The 25,008-nt window shown below is 31.7% G+C and overlaps 1 protein-coding gene across 1 annotated transcript; it reads right to left on the bottom strand.

The window, feature by feature from the left end:
* Positions 1 to 99: 99 nt before the first annotated feature.
* On the bottom strand, positions 100 to 23,451 carry LOC119689382 (protein teashirt). The gene is made up of 3 exons (XM_038104205.1): positions 23,326 to 23,451; positions 2,515 to 6,045; positions 100 to 2,332 (listed from the first exon to the last, which is right to left on the bottom strand). The coding sequence occupies exons 1-2, from the start codon at positions 23,376 to 23,378 to the stop codon at positions 3,210 to 3,212; spliced, it is 2,889 nt and encodes a 962-aa protein (XP_037960133.1). The 5' UTR covers positions 23,379 to 23,451; the 3' UTR covers positions 100 to 2,332; positions 2,515 to 3,209.
* Positions 23,452 to 25,008: the final 1,557 nt, after the last annotated feature.

Here is a 25,008-nt window from a genome sequence, read left to right as displayed (position 1 = left end):
CTGCACCTTTGTCTACAACTTATAAACAAAATTTTTACAACTTTTCTCGCACAATTTAATTAGTTTCATTTCATATTATTTTAATTTATTTAATTAAACATAAGTAGAAAATAAAATTGTTATAAACTAATTTGGCAAAAAATTTTTGTTAAATTCAATGTGGAGAAAAGATACTAAAGCTGAGTGAGTGTTGCCCAATGCGAATACGATGCCATTAATTACATTGCAATTTAATTAAAAATATGCGAAACGAAATATAATTACGATCAAAGAAAAATATTTGCAGTGCATGTAGGAATTAAAAATATCTGTATAAGCTTTTTTACAGATTAATTCAACACCAGAAAAACCCGGATTACGTTCTCACTTTAGCTAATCCCTTTAAATTTTAAATACAATAGAGGCAGCGACCCTGGTAACCGAGTAAACCCAATAGAGTTATTAGCAGAAAATTATTAAATACTGAGCTTTTTACTCGAAAACGCGAATAAAACGTTTCCTATAGCTAACCAGTGAGGTAAGGGAATACATTCATCTCGCCCTACCTTGACAATATAATATACATTACACTGAAAAAACACATTGCTACAAACCGTGGCACAAACAATTTGATTACCTTTTAGAACTCTTTCATAATGTATCCATGAAGAATATGAAAAAAATAAAATACTTTCTCCCTTATATCAACACTTATTACAATTATCTTGTTAATACAATTAAGTGGGAGTTTCGGAAAGACCTCATTTTAATATAAAAGTGTCTGAAGCAATAGGTTTGTGTCTGAATGCTCGGCTTAAATGGAACCGTCCAGTTTGTGTGAGTAATAACTATAAAATATTCTATTATAATATTGTATATCTGAATTTGGTTAGGTATATTAAAATGAAAAGTTTCTCTCTAGAAATCTATATCATATTTATTTTAAAACCGCGGAGATATTAGGAATATGTCCACACATTATACTTCAGTCTTTGAAAATTATAAGCACTTAACTAAAAGTGTTCAAGTAGTTACTTAGGCAGGAATTTCTGTAGAACTTTTGTAGTGTAGAAATACACTTCAAAAAAAGCTGTCTGAATTCAGAAAACACAAAATATTTTCATACCACAAACAAAAGAAATGCAACCTCTTCAACTGAACGTCGTTGTACTTCATTAACTCTATTAACTGTTAACCATTGGTGAAAATATACTTTTAATAGTCCGAGAAAGCCACACTCCATATATTTTAAAATAAATCTTAAAAATATCATTCAAGATAGTAATATGAAGTGTTATCAGTTTTTGACTACTTTAAAATTACTGGTACTTTTCAGATAGGAAGCAAGACAGTGGTTTCTTTCTTGTGACCCGCATGGCCATCAATATTGTGATTTATACAAGTATTGAAAAAAACTGATCTATATTTAATAAATACTACATACTAAATACTTAAGTGACGGAGGCGTACATAATAATCCTTGTATTAAAATAATGTACAATAAATACTATTTTTAATAAAATTTTAGAACTGACAAAAATATACGTCAAGCATCACCGGAGGAAAAAAATCCCTAATAATAAAACAACTTTTAGTGTGTTCTGAAAGCAAGACATAATGCGGTGATAATATAATATATATCAAATACAGATAGACCACAGAATCTGTATTTTAGACATTTCAATAGAAAATACCTAATTTCACAGCAAATATTTTTCTTAAGACGCAGTTTCGTATCTAGTAGTTGAATGCACTAAAGAAGAGAAAAACTCAGACCTCTCTAACAAAATAAAATAAAAAATAAAAGAATATATAAAAAATAAAAATTTGAGAAGATATAAAGAACAAAGATTTGACAGATTTTAACATTTTGAAATTTGACTGTTTTTAGCTCTTTTTAAATGATTTGCAGCCCTGAAAAGGACTTTTAAAGGCAAAGATAGTAGTATTGCTCTTTCTCTTATACGATTACAAATAATATATTGCTATCTTTCTTCATTCTACAGCTAGTATGTCTGTCTTTGTATGCGTGTCTGTACCTTTTTCATGCTCTTTTCAACCCTTAACTGACGATCAGTCAATAAAAAGCCTTGATGAAGCACATCCGAAATGGTCAAGAGATCGTAGAGGCACCGCTGCAAAAGGGCCGTTGTCGATGTTTTGCTGAGCAAAAGAAAATGGTTATCCGTTCACACCTCATACTACTGTTTGGCCAGCTGTTTGTACGTTTATCCGTTCGTCCGTCCATCCATCTGCTCGCTTGATAGCTCATTTCTGATTTGTATTGAATCTGATACACTTGAAAGACGCTGAACATTTGCTGTTCGCACACTCCTTCGTCTCTGCGTTGCCACTAAAAATAAATACACAAATATTTGTGATTAATTACCAAATATCAACAAAAGCGCAAAATTGAAATACGAAAAAAATCTATTTTAGAAATGTGGAAAATTATTTAATTTTCCGCTACGAGTCTATTTTGTTAAGGCTTTTGTTAATAATTTATTTTAGCGTTTCAAATGAATAAATAATTACCTTTGGAACCATGCGCAGGTGAGTCTGTTTATCCTTCTCCTCTGCCACATGTGATTGGGTTCTAGCTCGCATAGCATCTGCAATTGTATGTGTTCGTATGAAACTGTGGTTGTATGTACATGTATGAATATATATTTGGTATGCTTGTGTGTTCGTGTGGTACTAGGAAATAGTGGGCCCACTCTATTTGCGCTACTTTTTACTGCTAGAATATGTGTCTGAACGCAGTACTAATAATCCTCGTTTCGTAGACTCTGCGCCTTTTTCGACGGCCCTAATTTTAAACTTCCGAACAGTCGTTTTGTAACATCAGCACTCCTTGATAAGAACTTGACATCAGCTTTCCACGACCTCACACAAGTCAATATAGTACCAACATTTTAGACATTCAACGCACCTACACCACTGCTCCTTCTGCCATCGTATCTTTAACAAATTATAAGACGCCAGACTCTTGCAGCCTGTCACTCAAGTAAGTCGGGTCCTCACCAACTCTGGCAACTGACAACTGCCGAACAGTCGGCTATTTCTCTTGATGAGTAACAGCGTTAAGTGGCAGCTGATAACTAATGGCAGTAAAGTATGGCACGCCTTCACCACGACGAAAAACGACAATTCCGGTCCTACACCGAAATGTGACAAACAAAAAATTTTTAAGTATTTTTTACTCTGAACAAAAAATGGAAACAAAGTATTTAGGCGGTTTTCTCTTTTTTGACGCAAAATTGACGTAAGGCGGCTAAGGAGTTTGTAGTGCTAAGATTTTCCGGGGATTCAATTTTGTTATTAAGCAGCGATGATGAGGATTGTGCCCGAGTGCTGGGTGTGCTCGATGTAGAGCTGCCTAACGAATCGAACATTGAAGATAATGCGTTCAAAGAATCGCTGGGATACTTCTTTTCACCGTCATAGGACTTAATGCTGGAAGCTGGGGACTTTGGTGTAATGGAACGATGACTGTCGGTGGGACTGCGCGGTGGTAATGTTCTTGGTAAAGGACTTGTATTGTTCGTTTTTGTGGGTGTTATGCTGCGCTCTTTATTGTTGTTATTATTATTATTATTATTGTGAGCATAACTGAAGTCCGTACCATTAGGTGTGCCATCTATTTTTTCCAAGTTCTGTGGACTTTTTGGTTCGTCATCAATAACTTCAGACTTGATCTCCATTTTTATTTGTGCAACATGATCATTTGACGTACATAAAGGTTCCGTCTCATCCATTTTATCATTTTCTGGTTCTTTCTTAATTTCCATTGCGTGGTCGGATTTAACAGTTTCTTCGGTTTGAATTTTTTCGGGTGTAGGTGCATCAAGTTTTCTTTGTTCTGGATGTGTCTCAGCACTGCATTCACTGCCACTGCGTTCACTACTGGTGTATCGATAATGTTGATAATAAGGATCCGTTGTATCCATAAGTGGCTTATTATAATCTACGGTCTCATCGATGCCAAGACGTTTTAATATACTGGAAGCCACAGGCGATGTGTTTTTAGTAGATGAATTAGAAGGACTTGTTGCTGGTAAGCTGGTATGCCGAGGCGGTGTGTCAAAACTAGTGGTAAACATTTGTTCAATGGCACTTAAAACAGACGAAGAACCTGTTGATGATTTGGTGGCACCATTTTTTGGTTCTAGCTCAGGTGACTTAGTTTTTCCCAATAGACTGGCAGTGCTCAAGTTTGCTTTAGCAGTTTCTTCTGCCGATTTTACTCCGGATATGTACTGGCGCATGCGTTCGGCAAACAAAGCAGCTTCCGCCTTTTCATTTCCTGGTCCAACGCCTGTACCGTCCAATGACATACGTTTAGCACCGTCGAAAGGACGATGCATTTTGGCCTCTATAATGTCAGACTCATTTTGTGCACCTTTCATTTCAAGTAACTTGCGTACAGGTAATGACTTTTCACGTTTCTTCGGAGCTGGACGCTTTCGATTACTAGCGCCTCCCATTGATTGCATCAACGGTTCGGCATAGTGATTATTTTTGGCCATGTGATTACTCAAGTCACCCAGTGAATTGAATGCTTTATCGCATACCTTACATGTGAGTACAGCGCTCAATGTGCGACTTTCTTCAGAGCTCAAGCTATTCTGCCCGTCTTTTGCGTCACTCGAAGAGGACTTCATTGATATTGTTTGCTCTTGTGAGAGTATATTAGTATAATGCTGAGTTTCCTGCATATGTTTGGTCATTTCTCCAAGCGAACGGAAACTTTCACCACAACGCATGCACTTCAAAATCTGCATAGCCTGTTCGACGCCTTTGCCAAGCCAAACATTTTGTCCGCGTACAAGTTTTCTGGGTAGCGGTGTTGGTTGGTCTCCACGGTATTGGAATGCATTTTTGGCGGCAGCAGAGGGTGAAGAATTTGAGTTGGATGGCGCTGACGAATTTCCACCTTGTTTACGTAAATTATGGGAATGTTGTGCTGAACTAGGCTGTGTTGGTGGTGGAGGTTGATGATGACGATCTGTATTAGGAAGATTACCGAATGGTGGTACGTTGACGCCACAATGTTTGCTATCCTTCATGTGAGTTGTCAGTGCTTCTAGTGTAGGAAAACTCTGTTTGCACCAAACGCATCTGAATACAGAACTAGCAACGCCTTTATTCTGCCAATGGGACTGCCAAATATTGTGCCTCGCTTTCGACATCCCCTCCGTGGATGGCTGCAATGTTGTATTATTGCTTCCTGCACCGGAAACTAAGGGCGTCTGCTGTACGTTCGTCGGCGTAACTGCTGAGCGAGAATTCTTTTCTTTGCGTGGACCTTTGACAATGTCTGACATCTTCTCCAAAGGATCTACAACTAAATCACTTTTACCATTCCAATCCGGAAATTGACCGGAACGAAAAATATTCGCTGCCGCAACAGCAGCTAAATATGGATTAACTGACGGCAATAATGGCGCGGCTGGTACAGTTGGTGGTGCAACCAATGGTGGACTATCATTTTTGAAAATCTTTTTCACTTGTATTTGGCCCATTGTAGAATCCGATTCATGTCCAATATCAGCATTGCGTTTACGCGGGCCTACAGATAAATCAAGTGGATTATTGATATCCATGTTATCCTCGTCCTCTTCATCTTCCTCAGAAGCAGCCGGTTCGGCTGATTCAGCGCGTGCAAAAAGATTTGTACGAAAGTCTAAAGCCTCTGAATTATTGCTCGAAGCTGTAGGTGATACTTGAGGTGGCAATTTAAATGGTGCAGCAGCTTCTGTAGGTAATGGCAATGGCAAACGAGCGCCAGCTGTGGCTCCAAGCGGAAATCCATATTGCTGCGCTGCTGCAGCAACCATATGCAAGTATGCTTCCATCGATGGCGGCTGTGCGGGTAAGCTTTGTGGTACAGCTGGGAAAGTGGAATTTGGAGAAGTTGGCACTGGTAAGACATTCCCAGCTACATTAGCAATACCGCTGTCTCTAGCGTCTCGACCGTTTTCCGAAGAATTTGAATCGTGCGAGGGGCAGCGTTCACTGGAGTTCGCTGATTCTGTGGAGTGTGGCCGGGCTGTTGGTAAGGCGCTGCAAAAAAAAAAACAGAAAAAAGATTTCATATAAATAAAGTAGATTTCAAAATTTATTAAACAATATTTATTTATTTTATGGAGAAGTTTCGAAAAGTAGTGAACTACAACAAAAGTTTTTTTTTTGACTGACCATACAGCCAAAATTTATTTATTTTAAAAATACGCACAATTAACTAACACAGCACAGCTAAGCTAAACTTTGTGTAGTGCAATTAGTCTATATAATCTGTAATAGATTACTTATAATATTGTATTAGATTACCAATCTATTCAATTATAGCGAAAAAAATTGCATACAATACATGTAATGACATGATATTTATAGAATAATTATAATATTATAAAAATATCATTATTATAATAATAATAATTACAATGGGCAATAATTGTCTCCAAGTGTATGAGGTGATGTTCACATTAGCACGCGTTCATCCAAAACTAATCCGAACCTTTCAAATAAGAAGCGGAATGTTTTAATACCAAATGGGAACGGAAGCTCCTGCACCACCATTTCTCTACTGATTCAGACCAAACCATGAGACACAAGATATCATCACACCAGCCAACTACTGGTAACCTCAGTTTTATTTTACTGAAGTCTTCTCCTTGTAGTTAACATAATACTAATTCTTTAATATTATGTTTAATTAATAATACTTTATATAAAAATGTATAACTACATACAACATAAACAAGAAAGTAAATAAGCTTCTCTTCTTTAAATTTTTTTTTATATAAAAAACATGATAAATTAAAAAATTGAAATTATTTTATAATTAATCTATATATAAAAATATGTAAAAACAATTATTTGGAAAGAAGAGAATAATAACTTAAATTTTAAATAAATATTTATATTAAAATTAACTTTAAATTTAATTTCGTTCATATTTAGTTTTATTCATTGCTCGAAGTTCGATTTACCGACGGCCAAACAAAACCAACGGCTATATATGAAGAAACGAAATTCTTAGCAAATCCACCCTCGTAAGTGTATGAGCAGAAATGGGAAAGAAGATTGGAATAAAGAGAGAGGAACGCATATATTAGGGGGACGGGCTAAGAACGTACAAATGTTTGAAAGCAATTAATCAAGGGAAACTAGTAGGAAATAGCGAGAATTAATATACATAGTAAACAATATAGTAGTGCAGAACTTGAAGAGACGAACTGCCTTAAAGTCCATGTAATGTTAAAATCAATTAAGAAGAAGAGATGTGTTAAGTTAAGGTTGAATCAGTCATTTAAGAATTGATCTATTATAATTAATTTAAGTAAATTATTTGAAGAATCTTTATTTCTTCAAAAGGAGAGGTTTGACTTAAAAAATGCATATATAAAAAATGTAGATAAATATATAAAAATTATAAATATAATTATAAAATACATGTATGCTAATTATTATTAGGATGAGATGATATTCATACATATATATTGATCGTTAAGTCCAATCCGTAGGATGACACATAGGCAGCGTTATTAATGAAAATTCAATGTCATAGAAAAATTTGAAAATTGGCGATCCTTAAATGTCAGTTACAGGTCTTTTAGTGACGCTTTTTTTTGTATTTTCAGCATAATCGATTCAAAGCAATTTCGTTTCCTGGTTTATAATTGCTTTTTATTAAGAAAAAATACATTAACAGCAAAAGATTCACTTGGTAAGCCTTGTCTGGACTCTGATTCATCGAGAAAAATGGTATATCTCAAAGTGGGAGATAATTCATTTTAAAGTGGGTACCGCGTTTGCTGACAGTTTACCAAATACAGTAACATGTACCTGTTGAAGCAAAATAAAAATAATTTTTTGTGTTGGTATGTAACACTTAACAAAACTTGGATCTAGCGCCTTACTACAGTGTCGAATCACGCGGAGAAACTCACTCAAAGTAGCCAAAACATAACAAGACAGCTGACAAGAATATAGCATCAGAATTTTAGGCTTGGCGTGGAGTTTTCTTCAACGACTACTTTGAAAAAGGTCAGTCCATTCATAGAGATCGCTATATGGCCCAACTAATACATCTCAGGAAAAAAATCACAAAACGGTTGTTATTTGAAGAAAAAAAGTTTCCTCTTAGCTTTCGAAGTGCATGAATCACACTTCAAACTCTCCCAAAACCCACCATGTTTGCAACATTTGGTTTCAATCGATTATTACCTGTTAGCAGATCACAAAAAAATACTCCAAAGTAAGAAATTTGGCTCCGATATAAAAGTCATCACCGAAATTGATTAATATAAAAAGTCGGATTTAAACACAGATTATTCTATGAACTTATCAGCCAATGAATATATGCAAACATTTCTAAATATAATGGGACATGTGAAGTCTTTAAGGTTGATTTACAAACTGTATTGGAAGAACTAAAAATAACTGTAGTCTAAGTCTAAACTTTAACTATATATAATTGTATTTTAGATCAATCTTCAATTCTCAATATTAAAACAGATTACATTAAAAAAATTGGTTTTGTTCGGATTAATCAAATTTACAAGAACACTTTTGAAAGAAAAGATTTAGAAAAGGGTTAGAAAAGATTTTGACAGCCGATATGGAAGATATATATATTAACAAATATAATTAAGTTGATGAACAACTATGGAATCTCATAAAGTTGGAAAAATTGACACAGAACTTATGTCGCTAATCAGGAATACGGAATAAGGAGGAGTGATGGCCTGAAAACATGCAACGGACCACCCATGAAGGATTCAAAAAATTGAAGTACTGTTGCAATGAATTGTTGTCATATAGTAGAGCTCAAACGGTAGAAAAAAATCCTTCTTCCGTCAACATTACTCACTCATCAAACAACTCTCGTAGACATATTTTTTTGTTAGTAAAATCAAAGCAAAAAATTTTGAAAAAACGAAGTAAAAGAATATATGTTATTTAGATATTTATTTATTAATTTTATTTTTCAATTTTTTTAAATATTTATTTATTCTTTCGGTACATTTCTTAACATTTAATTATTATTATTATTTATATTAAATAGTTCAAAATGTCATTTAAATTTTTTTTAATTGTTTTTTAAATAATAAAATGCAAAACAAAAGTTAAGAAAAAAAAACAAGCATAAAACAAAGCAACAACACCAGACGCAATGTAGACGCCGTAATAGCTTTAGTCATTTCAGTATTCTGTTTTTCTTGTTGTTATTATTTTTGAAGCCGTTTATTTTTTTTTGTTTTTAATATTTTAATTGGCATAATGAAAAACTTATTTCTCACCATTTTCTTGTTATGTTATTGTATGTTAAGCTACAAAAGCACATGCATATGAGTAATGTAAATATCGCATGCATTATGTGGTAATGTTAACGCGAGATACGCTAAAGCTACGTCTAGCTTTTACTATGTATGATACAACAACAACAACAACAACAACAACAACAACAACAACAACAACAACAAGAATAAAAATAGTATGTGAAACAACAACAATAATAATAACACAGAAGCTTTAATGACAAAAGGCAGTGTAGACTTGATTTGTTTTTAAGAAAAACGATAAAGAAGCAACAAAAGCAAGCGTTGTCATCAATAGCAGCAGCATTTGGTATTAGCAGCGACAACGAAGTACTTGTAAATTATAAAAAAAAATTTTTTTTTATTTTCATATCGTCTTTTCTGCTGACAAATCACTTATGCGACATAAACGCATAACGTAACTGTGCTGCCTTACGTTGTTGTTGTTGTTGTTGTTGTTGTTGTTGTTATTATTTGAATGCTGCAAGTGTGTTTTGTACTAATAATTGAACTGCGTTTGTATAGGTGCACAGACTTATTTAAATGGACTTTTGAATAAATTGCTTCAGTATGCAATTAAAAAAAAAACAAAATGTGATGAAAAAAGTCGAGAAAAAAAATTGGAGGCAACAAATAATAAAAGAAATATGATGTTTTTTATGTATGTGTCTGTGTTAGCGATTAGAAACAAAAAAAAGCGATTTTGTACACAAAGGCATCCTATGTAATGTATGCGAACATAGAAAGGATAAAGTAGAAAAAACTGCATACATGGGAAATTCATGAAAATCCTTAATATCATGTAATATCAGTGTTTCTTAATAATTTAATTTGAAGTTGAAAATATCTTCATTACATGACAAACTTCATTTCATGCTGTTATTATTTGGCATCCAATGAAATTTAACGGACCTTTGGAGTTTTCTAAAAGCACATACATATACATATATGCTATGTTAAATGGGATCTGAGCTATGTTCTGTGGATCTAAAAGCATTTTCTAAAAAGTAATACATATTTACATATGTGCATATGTATAATTTGAAGCATCAAAGGTGTGTTAATTTTTTTTGAGAGTAAGAGAATTTAGATCTTTATTAGCAAATAAAAATATAAATCATATCTTCTAGCCAGCTCTACGGCACGACTAACTATTTTCAGTTGGCAGTTTTTTCTAAGATCAAAAAACAATTCGGTGTTCTAAAAAGAATGAGTATTTTTTAAATAATTAATTTGCATATAATTCCTAGATAATAAATAAATTTCTTAAAATTAAATCATAAAAATGAAATAAAAGTCAAAATAATAAATTAAATGAAAGCAACAACAAATGCACTCCATCGCAAATTAGTTGCTTGATATTTTATTAATTGAGCTTGTAACTTCATGGATTTTTAAACACTCCTTAAAACAACTTCAAAAAATTAAAAGACAACAATATTCACAAAAAACACAGCAAATAAAAACAACAAAAGTCAAACAATAAGCAGAATAACATGAATTAAATTCTACAGAAAAAGAAAAAGAAAAAAAACGGAAAACAGAAAACATTAAACATTAAGCATAGCCAAATGCTAAGTTGTGTTCTCCTAAGTTCGCGGCGTTAGCCATTAAGTGTTTCAATACAAAATGTTAAGAAAAAAAAAATTAATATTTTTGTTGTTTTTATTATTTTATGGCTGTTGTTATATGTATTGTAGACTTTTTGTGTTTTGCATGTAGTTTTACTAAACTAGAGAATTTGTTGGCATATATTGAAACATACAAACATGTATGGGCATTAACATTCTACAAGCTGCTAATATGCAACAGTAAAATACCAGCAAGTATATGTATGTCATACGTACGTACTTGTATGAGTGCACTGAAGCAGGGAGGCTTCAGCATGTAGTACAGCGACATACAAAACACAAAACATGCTCCTATATAGTGCAGCGCACATTTTACGAACATATGTATTTACATACCTATGAAAAGTCATGCTGGCAACTGTATATGTACATATGTTTGTGTAGGGTGTCGTTATTTGTACGATTGTAGAGTAACTGTCATTTTATATTATATATATATATATATGTATGTATGTATGTATGTATGTATGTATGTATGTATATGCATGCACCCGTTAAAATGGTTTAACTATTTCCATACATATTTTTTATATAATTTTTTTATATTATTTCATTTTAATCGATTATCAGTAAATTTTCACTCACAAATTACAAAAATAGATGACAGCTAGATATTGAAATTGTTTGGTGGATTTATTGTACATGTTTCAAGTACAAATTATTATTATTTATACAACTCATACAATTTACACAATTAATTATAAAATGAAATTAAATAAAAATCTACAATAATAAATAGGCGGAAAAAAAAACATAATATATCTGCACACGTATGTATGTTTGTGTGTGGTACAATAGCACTCGTGCTTTGCATATACATACATACATTATTATATTAACCTGAAGACAGTTCATTTAATGTGTGTGCAGTGCAGTATTAATCAATATAATTTGTTTTTGCTTTTGTTTTTTCTTGTTTTTTTTTTTTGCTTAGTCTTTTTTTATATTTTTTTCTGCTGCTGCGCTGCTACTTTGCTGCTTTGCTGCTGGCGCGGTTGCATTTATGCAAATTTCCTTAAGTAGTACACAATTTATACAAATTTAAGCGTTAAATCGTTAATCATGAACAAGTATATTAATTTGTACGTAAATAAGAAAGTAATTATTGAATTAAAACAAAATTAACAATTTAGCCTATTTAAACGTCGGCCGCAGCAACGTAAGCAGAGGAGGAAGTGTTACAGATGCAAAAATGAAAACGTGTACTGCTCAAGTTATTGATTTATATTTGTACACATATAGACACACACACACACATACACACACACATTTATACATACTTCCATGCAAATTATTTTGTATGTTTATGTATTTTTTTTTGTGCATTAGAGATATGCAGTTGATTAATATCCCGCAATTAATGCTTTGAATTCTAATAAATCAATTTATCTATTAATTTTCCCCTGCCAACTGAGGTCGGCTAACCTTCCCATATCTATGTTTACGTACATGTATGTGTATGTGTCAACGTAGTGTGCTGTGCGCTGTGTGCTGTGTGCAATTTACTGAGTGATTATGTGATCATATGGAATTAATAAAGATTAACTAACTAATCGACTTGAGACAATAAAGAATAGTACAGTATGACCTCGATTAATGCAACCCTCGAATATCGCAACTCCTCGGTTCATGCAACCTCATAAATTTTCCCTGTATTACCTTTGATATTGTAACTTTGAAAATAGACTACCGCGAAGAATGCAACTTTTGCTAATTATTTTCATTTATTTGCTCTCCTCCTATACTCAATCACAAGAATTTGCGAACACACTCTCGGTGCATAAGAATATTATGAAATTATAAAATTATTTCAGATGTTCTTTCTCAACAAGAAATGCATGAGTGGGTCAACGAAATTTCTTTGGAACATGTGTCTCTTGCAGCACAACTTGATGTCGATTCAGACTCGGGAACTGAGGCCATGCAATTACACTTAAAATCAAAAATGGCGTGGCAATAAATGCACTTAACACATGCATACAATGGGTTGAGGAAAATTCCATACCTCTTACAAAAGTAAGAGGATCTTAAAGATCCAAAAAAGGAGGCAGTTACAATGGATCTTAATTGCAATTAAAAGCAAGCTGAAATAACAAGTTATTATGATAAAGTATGATTGCAATTATGTTGTTATTAATAAAAATGAGTAATCATATTATTTTCTAATAAACTTTGCGTTAATGTCTCTTTATTTGATTTAAAAATTTTAAATGTAAAAAATAAACTAAACTCTGTTATTGCAACACCCTTAAATTCTATAATTTACATTGAACGAGGTCATACTGTACTAGCAAATGAATAAAGATAATAGTCGTTAGAAAGTCACAAATTGGATGTATAAGTGGCAGACACAGAGGAATACGCAAGCAATAGTTAACTCATAACAGAATTTATAAAAATGAGTACAAATAATAGAGCAAATCACATACTATATAGTATATATAATCGGACTGAACTCAAACAATATCATTAAATATTCGTTAATTAGCCTTATAAGGATATAACAAACAAAAAAATTTAAATAAAATTTTAAAAAAAAATTAAAAAACGATTTTAAAAATATTAGAAAAATAAATTATCTATAAATTAAGTACGACTTATAAATAGCACTTATAGCAATAATGAAATATATGTATATATTTATAATATCAATAATATATCAAAAAAAATTATTATATATTCATTAATAAATTTTATGTGGAAATTAAGAAAAAAAAAAAGATGAAATTTTATTTAAAAAAAAATTTAAACAATAAATTAAAAAAACAATTTTAAAAATATTATAAAAATAAATTGAAAAAAATTATCGTAAATTAAGTACGAATAATAAAGAGCAAGTATAAATAATCAAACATATATAGTAATATATATACATATGTTTATAATATCAATAATATATCAAAACATTGTGTGTATTTAATTTTCATTAAGAAACCTTATAGGGAAATTAAAAAAAAAGAAAAATAAAAAAAATAAAATAAATAAAAAAAAAAATAAAAAAAAAACAAATAAATAAATAAAAAAAATGTAAAAAACAATAATAGTAAAAAAAAATGTTTACAGAAAACAGAAGATAGTCGATTTGACAAATACCTGACATAACTAACCCTCCATATAACGAATGATCAAATAATTGTAAAAAAACAAAAAAAATATTTATTTAAATAGCGAATGATATGTTATATATAAAACACATTTCAAAATATCGAAAGATCTTGACGAAAGGTCTAAAGTCTACTTTATTACATCTTTTTTTGATCGTTTCAAAAAAAAAATTTAATTAAACACAAAATTAAAAAGAAAAGTATTTACATACGAATCAGTAACTACAAATATAAATAAATATAAATAAACAATCCTTAGCTAGATAAGGATAAGGACCAAAGTACTATTTATAGTATTATCTCTCTTCTAACCAACCTTTTATTAATAGGCAGGCATTGACAGAGATTTAGGTTCCGCACTCACACTCCTTGTAGTCACAGAAAAAATTAAGTTTTCATTTATTATGTAGATGCGCAGACCTCGCAAGTTGCAGGGCTATAGTTCAGTTCATCTCAGTTATATATTATATTATTAACTACTAATCAAAAGGGTTTAGTATTTTTAGCACCTTTACTTTGAGATCATTTTTTCATATATTTTTAATATATTTTATATAGTGTACTACGAGTACTAAGAGCTCTAAAACCCATATAGGGTGTTATAGGGTTTTGTAATAGGGTCCAATAGCAGCGGAATACCTTTCAGAAAAGAAACGAAATGAACTACAAAAGTCGCTTTAAAACCATTGCCACTTTTTAATTACGTATTTGGGTCTCTTATATGCATGGAACTGTATGGCAGTTCGGGCTGAAAAGTCATTAAGTTGTTCGTCTATTATCTGAAGGGTACACTAAATCTTAAAACATCTTAAACCTTTATATATTCATTCAATGAATGACTACACGATCTGTGTCGACTGCATATCTCTACGGGTGGTGCACAATTTATCATCAGCTACCGACATTCCTCATAGTTTGATGTGACTACTGAAGAAAACGCAAGTGTCACCATCATTAATGCCCATAACAAGTGTTTTAAACGATTTCTTAATTTAAGAAGTGCAAGCACACGTTCTGAAATGGCATTGATTTTAACCCGGTAATATGAGATCAATTTTTTGATTCGTGTTGACAATTTTTCGGAAAATGTGAAAAACCTGCGTTACCATATGGTAACCGTGGATCGCCTAGGGCACGTGTTTTTTTAAAAGGAAACGGTTTTGCCATGTATTTTGAATACAAGCATCTATCAACCAGGTAAAGATGCTGGACCACAATTTCTCTGTAAGCAATGGGATATTACGCCAAATTTTGGTCAAATCTGTCCACACCACACATATATTTGTTATATTCTGTGATCGCACAAGAGCGCGATACATTTGTTTTGCCTCTGTGCTGTTTCGAATAACCGTGCACCATTGATTTGGGATGTTCATCTTCTTCTTCATCGAAATTTTTCACATGTCGATTGTTAGCCAATACAATTTCACATATAGATTTAAGTTACCACTTGCCGAACTTCTAGAACGACCATTAACTTGTTGCACGGAGATAGAAACATAAAGTGCTGAAACAGACCGCTTAACTAACCACCAGGTTTTTGAAATCTTTGGTCTACAGCGAGAGCCAACAACGACTTTAACTTGGGAACCAAAAGTAATATTCGTAAGACATGCTCAAAAATAATTAAAATTGTTATGAGTAATCGTGTCTCTAGTATACCGTTCCTCAGATGGTTCCGTGGAGGTTATATGTCCAAATTTATTTCCTATCAATAATGCCGTCAAATTATCTACCGTAAGAAATATACTCGTTCCATTTATAGTTTGTTTCATTTTTCAAAATAAAATTCCACATTTTTTAGAAAAACTCTCTCTTTGCTTAACAAATTACTTTGACAGTCGTGATTGCTATCATTTAAGTTTCACTGAAATATTTTCAACATAAAATAAATATAGAAAAAAAATCGCTTAAATGTTTTAAAAAATATTAGAAGAAAACTAGCGCCAATTGCTTAATGTTTAAGGCAGTGACAGAATCACTTCTCGGATTTCAGTTCTTCCGACAAATGATCAATAATCGTTCTAAAACTACTCTTTGCCAACTTTCTTTCGTCTATCTGATAAACAGTTTATGAAAGACACGCAAACATTTATTGCTGTACCGATTTACATCCCCCCAAAAAAGAAGTTGAATAATTTCAGGATAAGACATGTCTTCCGCAAGAGTCTTCTGTCTTCCGTATAAATTGCTATGAGTGGGTTTCACTTGCGGTACCAGACCGCAAGTAAATTAAGTACCAATGGAATCAGGGCCTACAGCATCGGTTGACACCTTTTAATATGCGGGTATCGTTGTAAATGACTGTATTCATCACTTTCGTCGTGCTTGACAACACCATGAAGTGGTGGAGAGGATGTTAGTTGGGTCTCACTCCATTCTAATAAGGAAACTATATTTAAACGCACAGCTTTAATTGGCACCGACAGAGTTCCAACGGTAGCGCTCAGCGTTACATAATAGTGATGCGAGTGTTCCGAACACACTGTGGTGTTCAGTCTTAATAGCAGGGAATCACGTTAAAAGCTATGGACTCTGTGCCGATTGATTTAAATATGCTGATTAAGAATATGTGAATTTTATACCCAAAGGTCTCTTTTGTTTCTTATGTCTCTTATGTTTATAGGCGAGGTCTGATGTTTTCTTATTTGTCTTGCAAAGAATTCGTAGACTTGATGAACATATGTGAGTGAAGGCATGAGTTTTTATTTCATTTGTTAATTTAAAAATTATTACGGAACGAAACAAATATTAAATACAACCTCACACCACACACAGACTCGGGCCGAGTTTTCATTTTCGTAAAAAATTACTGCCAATAATGGCTTTGTGCTTTTGCAGTGCATTAAGGTAGCCACGTATCTAAAATTATCCACATACGTATGTGTGTGTGTATGTCGAATTTATCTCGCACAGAGTAGCAGACACTGATTCCGACTATAACGATTTACACTTACAAAACACTCAGCTTCCTGCCTGCCAGCATGTTTTGGAGAAAAGGAAGCGAACAGAAGTACGAGGACCGCCGCATTCGTAAAGCATCCCAAATGACCTTCTTAAAACTTAAAGAGCATCTCGCAGCGTGTAGTGTGTAGTGTGTAGTGTGGTGAGGCGAATGAGCTGGGCTGAGCTAGGCTGGTTCGTAGAGTAGTGGCGAAGCACATAAAGTATGCAAATAATAAGCCTGATTCATGCAACAAGTGTCAAGTAGACATAAACACACTTAGGCAGCAATTATGTGGAAAGAAAATGAAAGGATATTGACGTTGGGTTGCGAATGCTCGCAAGACTCGTAGGAAAAAGAAACTCATTAAAGACTAACTGAATGCCGGTGCTGCGAAATTGTCAATTAAAAGATATTCGCAGTTTATTTTGACGTGTTAATAATAATAATAGTTATGTGTTCGGATATACATATAATACTAGTATTTTAAGTTGCTAGTAGATCCATTATTTGATAATGACAATAAGTTCCAGTGATGCATATAGAAACAGTGATATGTCTTTCTAACTGCTCTTTTGAACAAAAACTCTTTCGAAAATGCGTTTCTGAATGGTAAATCCATTATGGATGGTGAGGAGTAGATCACGTATGTCCATGTACTGCAAATAAATATGTCGCTGCATTCAGGCGCCACTTCTCAAACTGGTCGGGATTGACTCTAAGGTAGATGTTGCAGTGAGTTTATATACATTAAGTGGAACTGGACTATATGAGCTACGTAGAGCATAAATTATAAAATTAATAAAATAAATTAAAATTAATGTAAGTAAATTAGTAATTTCAATAATCGTCTGTGATTCAAATAAACGACTTTGTCTGTCCGTCCCAGTATATATAAGTAGTTGACTGGAACTATCAGACGAGTTCATACGCAGGTCACTATTTATATTTTGAGCCTTCGCAACACTGATTATTGTCAGGTGTCATCTTCTGTTTCTATGCGAAAGTTTGACATTATTAAACATAACCTTTCCTAGACTTCTTGTCGAAAAAGCGTTATTTGTGTTATTTACAGTGATTTGCAACTTAAGTGTTCGCAAAAAAATGAAATTAACGCGAAAAAATGTTCGTGCAAAGATTTAGTACGACTTTCGACTTGGATTACAAGTATCGAAACATAAGTGCATCGATCTTCTGCACTTACTTCCACATTTGGCGATGAAGCTCTATTCTTTGCCCCTGTGAAAATGAAACGCTGGTACAATGATCTCAATCGTGGTCGCAGTAATATACGAAATTCGTGAAGGTCGTCCAAAATCAATTGATCATTTGTTGTGCCAGAAAACATTGACGCTGTGCAAAAACTCGTAATACAAGATTGTCATGCAACATACTGTGAGATTGAGGTTTAGGTGGAACCCTAGGCATTAATTTCACCATCATATGTAAAGTACTTCGCTATTATTTATCCATGAGAAAGGTTTGTTTTCATTGGATCCCATCCCCCATCATTTGACAAAATCTCAAGAAGATGCTCGAGTCGATTGGCACACCCTGCACATAAATGCTCAAGAAGTACAATGCGGTGCTTCAAAAGACGTATACGAGTATAAGATTGTAGCAGATGAAAAATCATAGATACAAATATATGCGTATGAGCCGGAACATAAGTTATTCGCGCTCAAAGCACTTCGTAACAAATGGTCGCTTGTTTTTTCGAGAAAACTAGTTATGTGGCAACTATACGAGTACCAAATAATTGGTCCGTCAATTCTATATGGTTGTGTAGCGTTTAACAAAACCTCAAACACCACTATTCGCTAGCTAACTTTTTCAAAGTACCATGGTATATTAGGACGAAGGACATCCTCAGGGACCTCAAGATTAATCCCATCAAAAAATACATGAAGAATAGAGACCTGAAACTATTTGCGAAAACTCACAGACTTACCAACACCGCGTTATTAAATCTCAGAATAGTTACAGGCTCCTCGGGGAGGTATGTAGATTTGAGATCAATTATTGCTTAGTCTGATGAAGTGATAAACAATAATCCAGTGAAGGCGTAAAGAGGGGTTTTAAAAATACCTCAAGTTAAAAAGAGTAAGAGTAAACAAAGAGTAAAAGTGCTCAAGTGCACTGGTTCAAATAGCTTCAACATAATAATAAAATACGAGTACTGGAGTGCAAAACAATAAATTCCAAATAGTATGTAACCACTTGTTTACCGGAAGTCTTCAGTGAAATACAGAAAGCAAACAAGCGCTGTCAGATTATTCTCCATCTCCATCAAGACAATGCGAGTGCTCACACATCTCATCTAAGAACCGCCTATTTGAATATTCAAAAACAACAAATTGATGGGTCATCCGCCGTACAGTCTGGATACTAACTTGGTGCTCAATGACTTCTTGTTCCCGAACGTTAAGAATAAATTGCATGGACAACGATTTTTGTCGGAGGAAGAAGCAAAAGCTGTTAAAAAAAAAACTGAAAGTCACACATGTGGGTTCCTTTTAGTCACAGAAGCTTTTTATCTGTCTTTGATGATCTTTATGTTTACTCGGATTTAACTTTGCCAGGTCTGATAATCGGGAAATAATATCTTTACATGTTATGTAGTATTTAAGTAAGGCTATAGAGCTATGAAGTCTTTTAAGCAGCTATTCAAAGAAAACCTTTGCAAATAATATCGAAGCAGCGCCGTATAATGTGGTCACGTTTGACGCCACCTGACGTGAAAAAATTCAGTAAACAAACTGCCGGGTATTTTATCTTAAATGGAGTAATGAACTTAAGTCTTGGACAGATATAGCTTCAAAGTTTCAGTCAATATTTGATGATGTTGTTTATATAGTAGTAGCAGGTGTGTATTTTAACGGCATAGAATATTTTATTCTATTTTCATTTGCTGACGAACCAATAGAGAAACACTAGAGATCTGGTAAACATAGGGGCATACTCAATCTATTCGATAGCAATCCTAGAATATAATCCATATCGACTGCCGAGATGTGAGCTTGTGTTTTGTTTAGGTGATGTTTTTCGATAATTAATAAATGACTTAATTATTTATATAATAATACGTATTTACTTTCTCAATATTGATAAAACTACAATCTTTCTGTTTTTTAACTGAGGTTTTTTAACTTAAGTTTTAAAAGATTTCTTGTACTTAATTCTTCACACATCTTTAAAAAGTGGTTCATCAAAAGACCACCGTTGGGTTAGCAAGCTGACTTTTATTCTACTAACATTCAATACTATTTCACAATAGCGATAGTTATGGGATCTCTGGAATGGTCTCAATTCATTCATTTGGTCTTTCACTACTCCACACAATGGCGAGATGCCCTCATTAAACTAATCATTTCAAAATTTTGCAAGAGCGCATTAGAATTAAATTAAAAAAATAATTATAGCAGTAAAATCAACTAATAATTTCTAAAGTTGTACTATTCTTTTATTGAGGATATGTCTACCATATTATAAACGGATATACGACAGTTAACTTCAAAATGATTCTTTTGCAATGTTAATAGTAAAATTTTGTAATACTCAATAATAAAAACGATGTCGCAATTGGTCATTCGGGCTAGGAAGATTCAAAGTCCTTGGAATATCATCCTAATCAGAGCCACTGATAACAATTCTACAGTACATCAGTATAAAATCATAATTACATTTAAGTAAAGTTTTTTAGGTTATATTGGGGTCTGAAAACATAAACAATTACTTTACGTGTTTTATGAGGATTGGGTGTCAAAGATATAATCACTTAATTTTTTTTGGAAATATGAATTTAGCGATACATGATAAGCTTAAACGTAGGTGCTAAAAGTACTGAGACACTCTTTTGTTTTAATGCATACATACGCGAGGGAAACTGTAAACGATCTTTAGGTGGAACAACAGTATTAGTATAGACAATAGACTAATATTAACCAAGAAACATAATTCCCATAATAACAGAAGATATAGTTATATATAAAAGCGGTAAACTTTTATATGACTGTCAAATTGTATTCATTATTTATGCATTAGGACTGTGTAATAAGAGAAAAATTATATTTTAAATTCGGAAATAAGCTGGGAACCCTGACTTTCACTTGGTGGGTACGTCACATCTGGTGAAGTGAAAATCAAAAATAAAATTTAGAAAGACCACTGCGTCTACAAAATATTACGGTGTGGTATGGTATTTGGTCTGGAGGTGATATAGGCACGTACTTTTTTAAATATGATCGTAAGAGCTACATAATTCTGTGAAATTAAAGATATAGATATGAAAAATATGTGGTTTCACCATAGCGTTGCCAAAAGCCATACAACACGTTCTGTTTTGGATTTGTTGTTAAGGACGTAAAGCTTCTGGATTTAAAGTTCGCCAAATAGAGACAACGCGATTTGTCACCATTACACATTTTTTAGTGTTAAACTATACATAGAGTGCTGTTTAGGTATACAATCCTCAGAGTTTTAACATTTTGAAAATTAATACCAATTTCTCTTCAAGTTATGATCGAGCTATTGCCCGCTATGTGTCGAAATTTCAACGATTATAACCTAAAAAGGATCCAGTACTCTAAAGTATCCCATAGAGAAAAGTTTAATGCTGATTTATTTCACAACTAATCTGAAGTTGATTCGACATCTGAATCACATTCACTTTACATTCAGAATAAAACCGAACTAAACCATATATACATATTCTTGCTTCATATAAAATTAATATATATGAAAGAATCATTATATAGGAAAACAATAGATCTTAACACTGCACTGCTATATCTTACCTCCATAATAATAATAGTGAGATATCGTGAAATACGTAATTTTTTTTATAATCGCTGTGTTTTTTTTTATATATACTTATAATAATTTAATTGTTGTATTAATTATGTACATGACATTAATTATGTCTACATATATATATATATATATATATATATATATATATATGTATGGGTAGGTAGAACAAGATAATCAGGGGAATATATTTATATGGCTAAGTGACAGTTCAAAACTAATCACAGAGATAATAATAAATTGTGATTAAAAAAAACTATATGTGTGGCTTTATATTTATCTGTCGGTCTATTTATATGTCTGACTATTAATACGTAAACTAGACTCTGATGTCTTCGACTATATGAAAGTACTTTTCCATATAAACTTATAAAAAATCCAGACTATTTAAGTTGGCAGATAGTTGAAGCGCACATATAAAATTACTCTCAAAAGGAATCTAATATATATATACATGCATTATGCAATATGTTTGCAATTTTTTAATGTATGGATGAAAAAAGTGAACAATTGATTTACAACAAAATAACTTGTATGAAAGTAACTAAGCGAAACCTAACTCTTTCGTTTATAGCACACATATATTGTACAACCTCGTTTGATATAGTATCTTCGATTCATAGTAATTTCTAGAACTCGTCAAGATTTTTCTATACCTCACAACAATATAATTTTGATTCCTCGAGTTAAAGGCCTAAGTCAACGTTATATATATATATAGAGACTTTCCTATACTGAGTTAACTATACATTAACCTCTGCCACTGAAAACCACAAGCAATTTCTCGGATTATGTTCAATTATCATAGTATCATGGTATTTCTTAAATATCTTAAATATATTTAATTCTTAATTGCCCAAATCATATATTCATATATATGATGATTGTTATATGCAATGGCAGACAATAGTATATGTAATCAAAAATATAACAATACTATCAATTATCAGAGCTACATAGTTAACTTTTTCGAATGATGGATTCTTAGCAAAATTATCTGTAACTTATTAAAAGTCATATTCACAAAAATGAATAGTATCATGTGGGTTTTGAACTTGGGTGTACGCTTCCGACAATAAGAACCAACAATCAATCAATGAATCAAATGAAAAAAATATTTTTATTTGAAGTCCATTTTACAATGGCAAGAAAAACTTGTTAGTTAGTCTAAAAAGATGATTGGCTTCTTAAGAAACTAGATAAAAAATATATTGTTCTTATATAGCGTTGTGATGTCTTTAAAATACACATTATTTGCAATAATAATTGGTTCTATTCTAGATATATATAATTGTAGTAAGAAGTACTCATCAAGAAAAAACAAAAAACGAAAAAAATATAATAGAAAGCAGTGATATTCTACTTTGAAATCGTATATAGCTATTTTGATAATCCAAGATTAGACAACCCTTACTCTTGTCAGATTTTTTTTCAAATTTTTAATGATGTGAAAACAGTAGGTCAAAATATTTTTATATAAATCACTTCATCTGAGACACCCCCCTAAAATATGGAGGGGTCTGACAACTTACCCCGCGTTTAGTGCCTGCCGGTAGATCTCAAGCATCAGGGCTTCGTGCAACATTTTGTAGTTTTCTTGAATTTTGGCGGTTGCTAGTTTTGGTTAAAGCAAAATTTAATTTAATTAAAATATATTACTAATTTGATAATTAAGTAATATTTAATTTTTAGCTCTTTGTTTTAATTTATTAATTTGCTTAGTTTTGCTTAAAGTAAATTTTGGAAATTTGACACTTAATTAAATTTTATTTATAAACTAATTGTAATTAATAACTTTTTCCATTTGTTTAGGATTTATTTATTTATATATACATATATATTTATCTATATACAAACATATATATACATATATATATATATATAATTTGCACTGCGTACTTCGTATAATTAATTTATTAATTTTATTTTATTTTTTTATTTGTTAGCGTTGAGCCTCGTATAACTTGGATTTTTGTTCTCAAGAATAATTTTTATATATATGTATATTATATTTTTAGTTAAATAAAATATTTCATATCTCGTTTTTTTTTAAATTTATGGAGTAATTTTGAAAACTTTTTTTTAATAATTTTAATAATAAAATATGTTTTAACTTTTTTTTTGCTTAATTTAAAATTAAATAATAATTGCAATGTATCGTATACTTGGTTTGTTTATGTTGTTGTTGTTGTAGCTGAATTTTATATTATTTTTACAATAACAATTATGGGTTTATATTGGAATTATTGTAGATTTGTATTAAAAATTTCCTTAGCATGAGCAATTTTATTATTTATCATATATATATGCATATATCTATGCAATAGTTTATATTGTTTTTTTGTTCTTTTTTTTTGTTTTTTATTTTGTATATATAGTAACGAAAAAGAGTTTTTTCAATAAATTTAAAAAGTTTAGGTAAATAATTTATATTTTTGTTTTTAATTAATTTAATTTGTATTACAAGTTAGTATTTTTGTGCTGAGTTTTACGTATACTTCGTTTACAGTGTTTGTTTTTTTTTCTTTTGTTTTTGTTAAATAATTAAATATTTTTAATTAATATTTTATTTAAGTTATAATTTTTGTTGCAATTAATCAGTCTTGGTTTTAAGTAAATGTGTAAACGTGCTTCTTTATAATTAATTTTATAATAGCATTTTTGTTATTTTTTTTTTTTTTAAATTTTTAACGCCCACAAAAATTAAAGTTCATTATTTAGTAGATTTTCATTGAAAATATTTCTGCTGACTAGATATGATTTTTATTTAATATTTTTTGCGAGTTTTAATTTAATTATTTAAACTGTTTAATTTATTATAATTTATATTATATATATCACACTTTTCATTTGAATTTATTAAATTATAATTAAAACAAAGTAATTAAAACATTTCAGTAACGCACACCATTTGCATTCCATATTAAAATTTTTGAAATATTATTTAAAAAAATTATACACGATTTTGTATTTTCTGCTTTTCATTTGAAATTAATTATTAATTATTTATTAATTTATTAATTATGAATTATTCGATATTTTGTATAAGTTTTGTGTATATTTTGTGAAATGCTTAATATTTTCTTCATTCAATGAAATGTACAATTTCATAAAGTTCTTTCGTCGCAAGCGCTTTTTGCTGATTCCGTCGTTACCCGTTTGAGAGTCGAACAGAGAATGATGCCGTCACTTATTCACGTTACTTTGCTGCCTGC

The sequence above is a fragment of the Teleopsis dalmanni genome, chromosome X (assembly GCF_002237135.1).
Source record: "Teleopsis dalmanni isolate 2A chromosome X, ASM223713v2, whole genome shotgun sequence".
In the NCBI taxonomy this organism is placed as follows: Eukaryota; Metazoa; Arthropoda; class Insecta; order Diptera; family Diopsidae; genus Teleopsis; species Teleopsis dalmanni.
This window is presented reverse-complemented; position numbering and strand designations above follow the sequence as displayed.

Coding starts and splice junctions, on each gene's coding strand:
- LOC119689382 (XM_038104205.1), bottom strand. CDS start 23,378: ATGTTGCACGAAGCCCTGATGCTTGAGATCTACCGGCAGGCACTAAAC. Junction 6,046..23,325: donor CGGCAGGCACTAAACGCGGG/GTAAGTTGTCAG, acceptor TTTTTTTTGCAG/CGCCTTACCAACAGCCCGGC.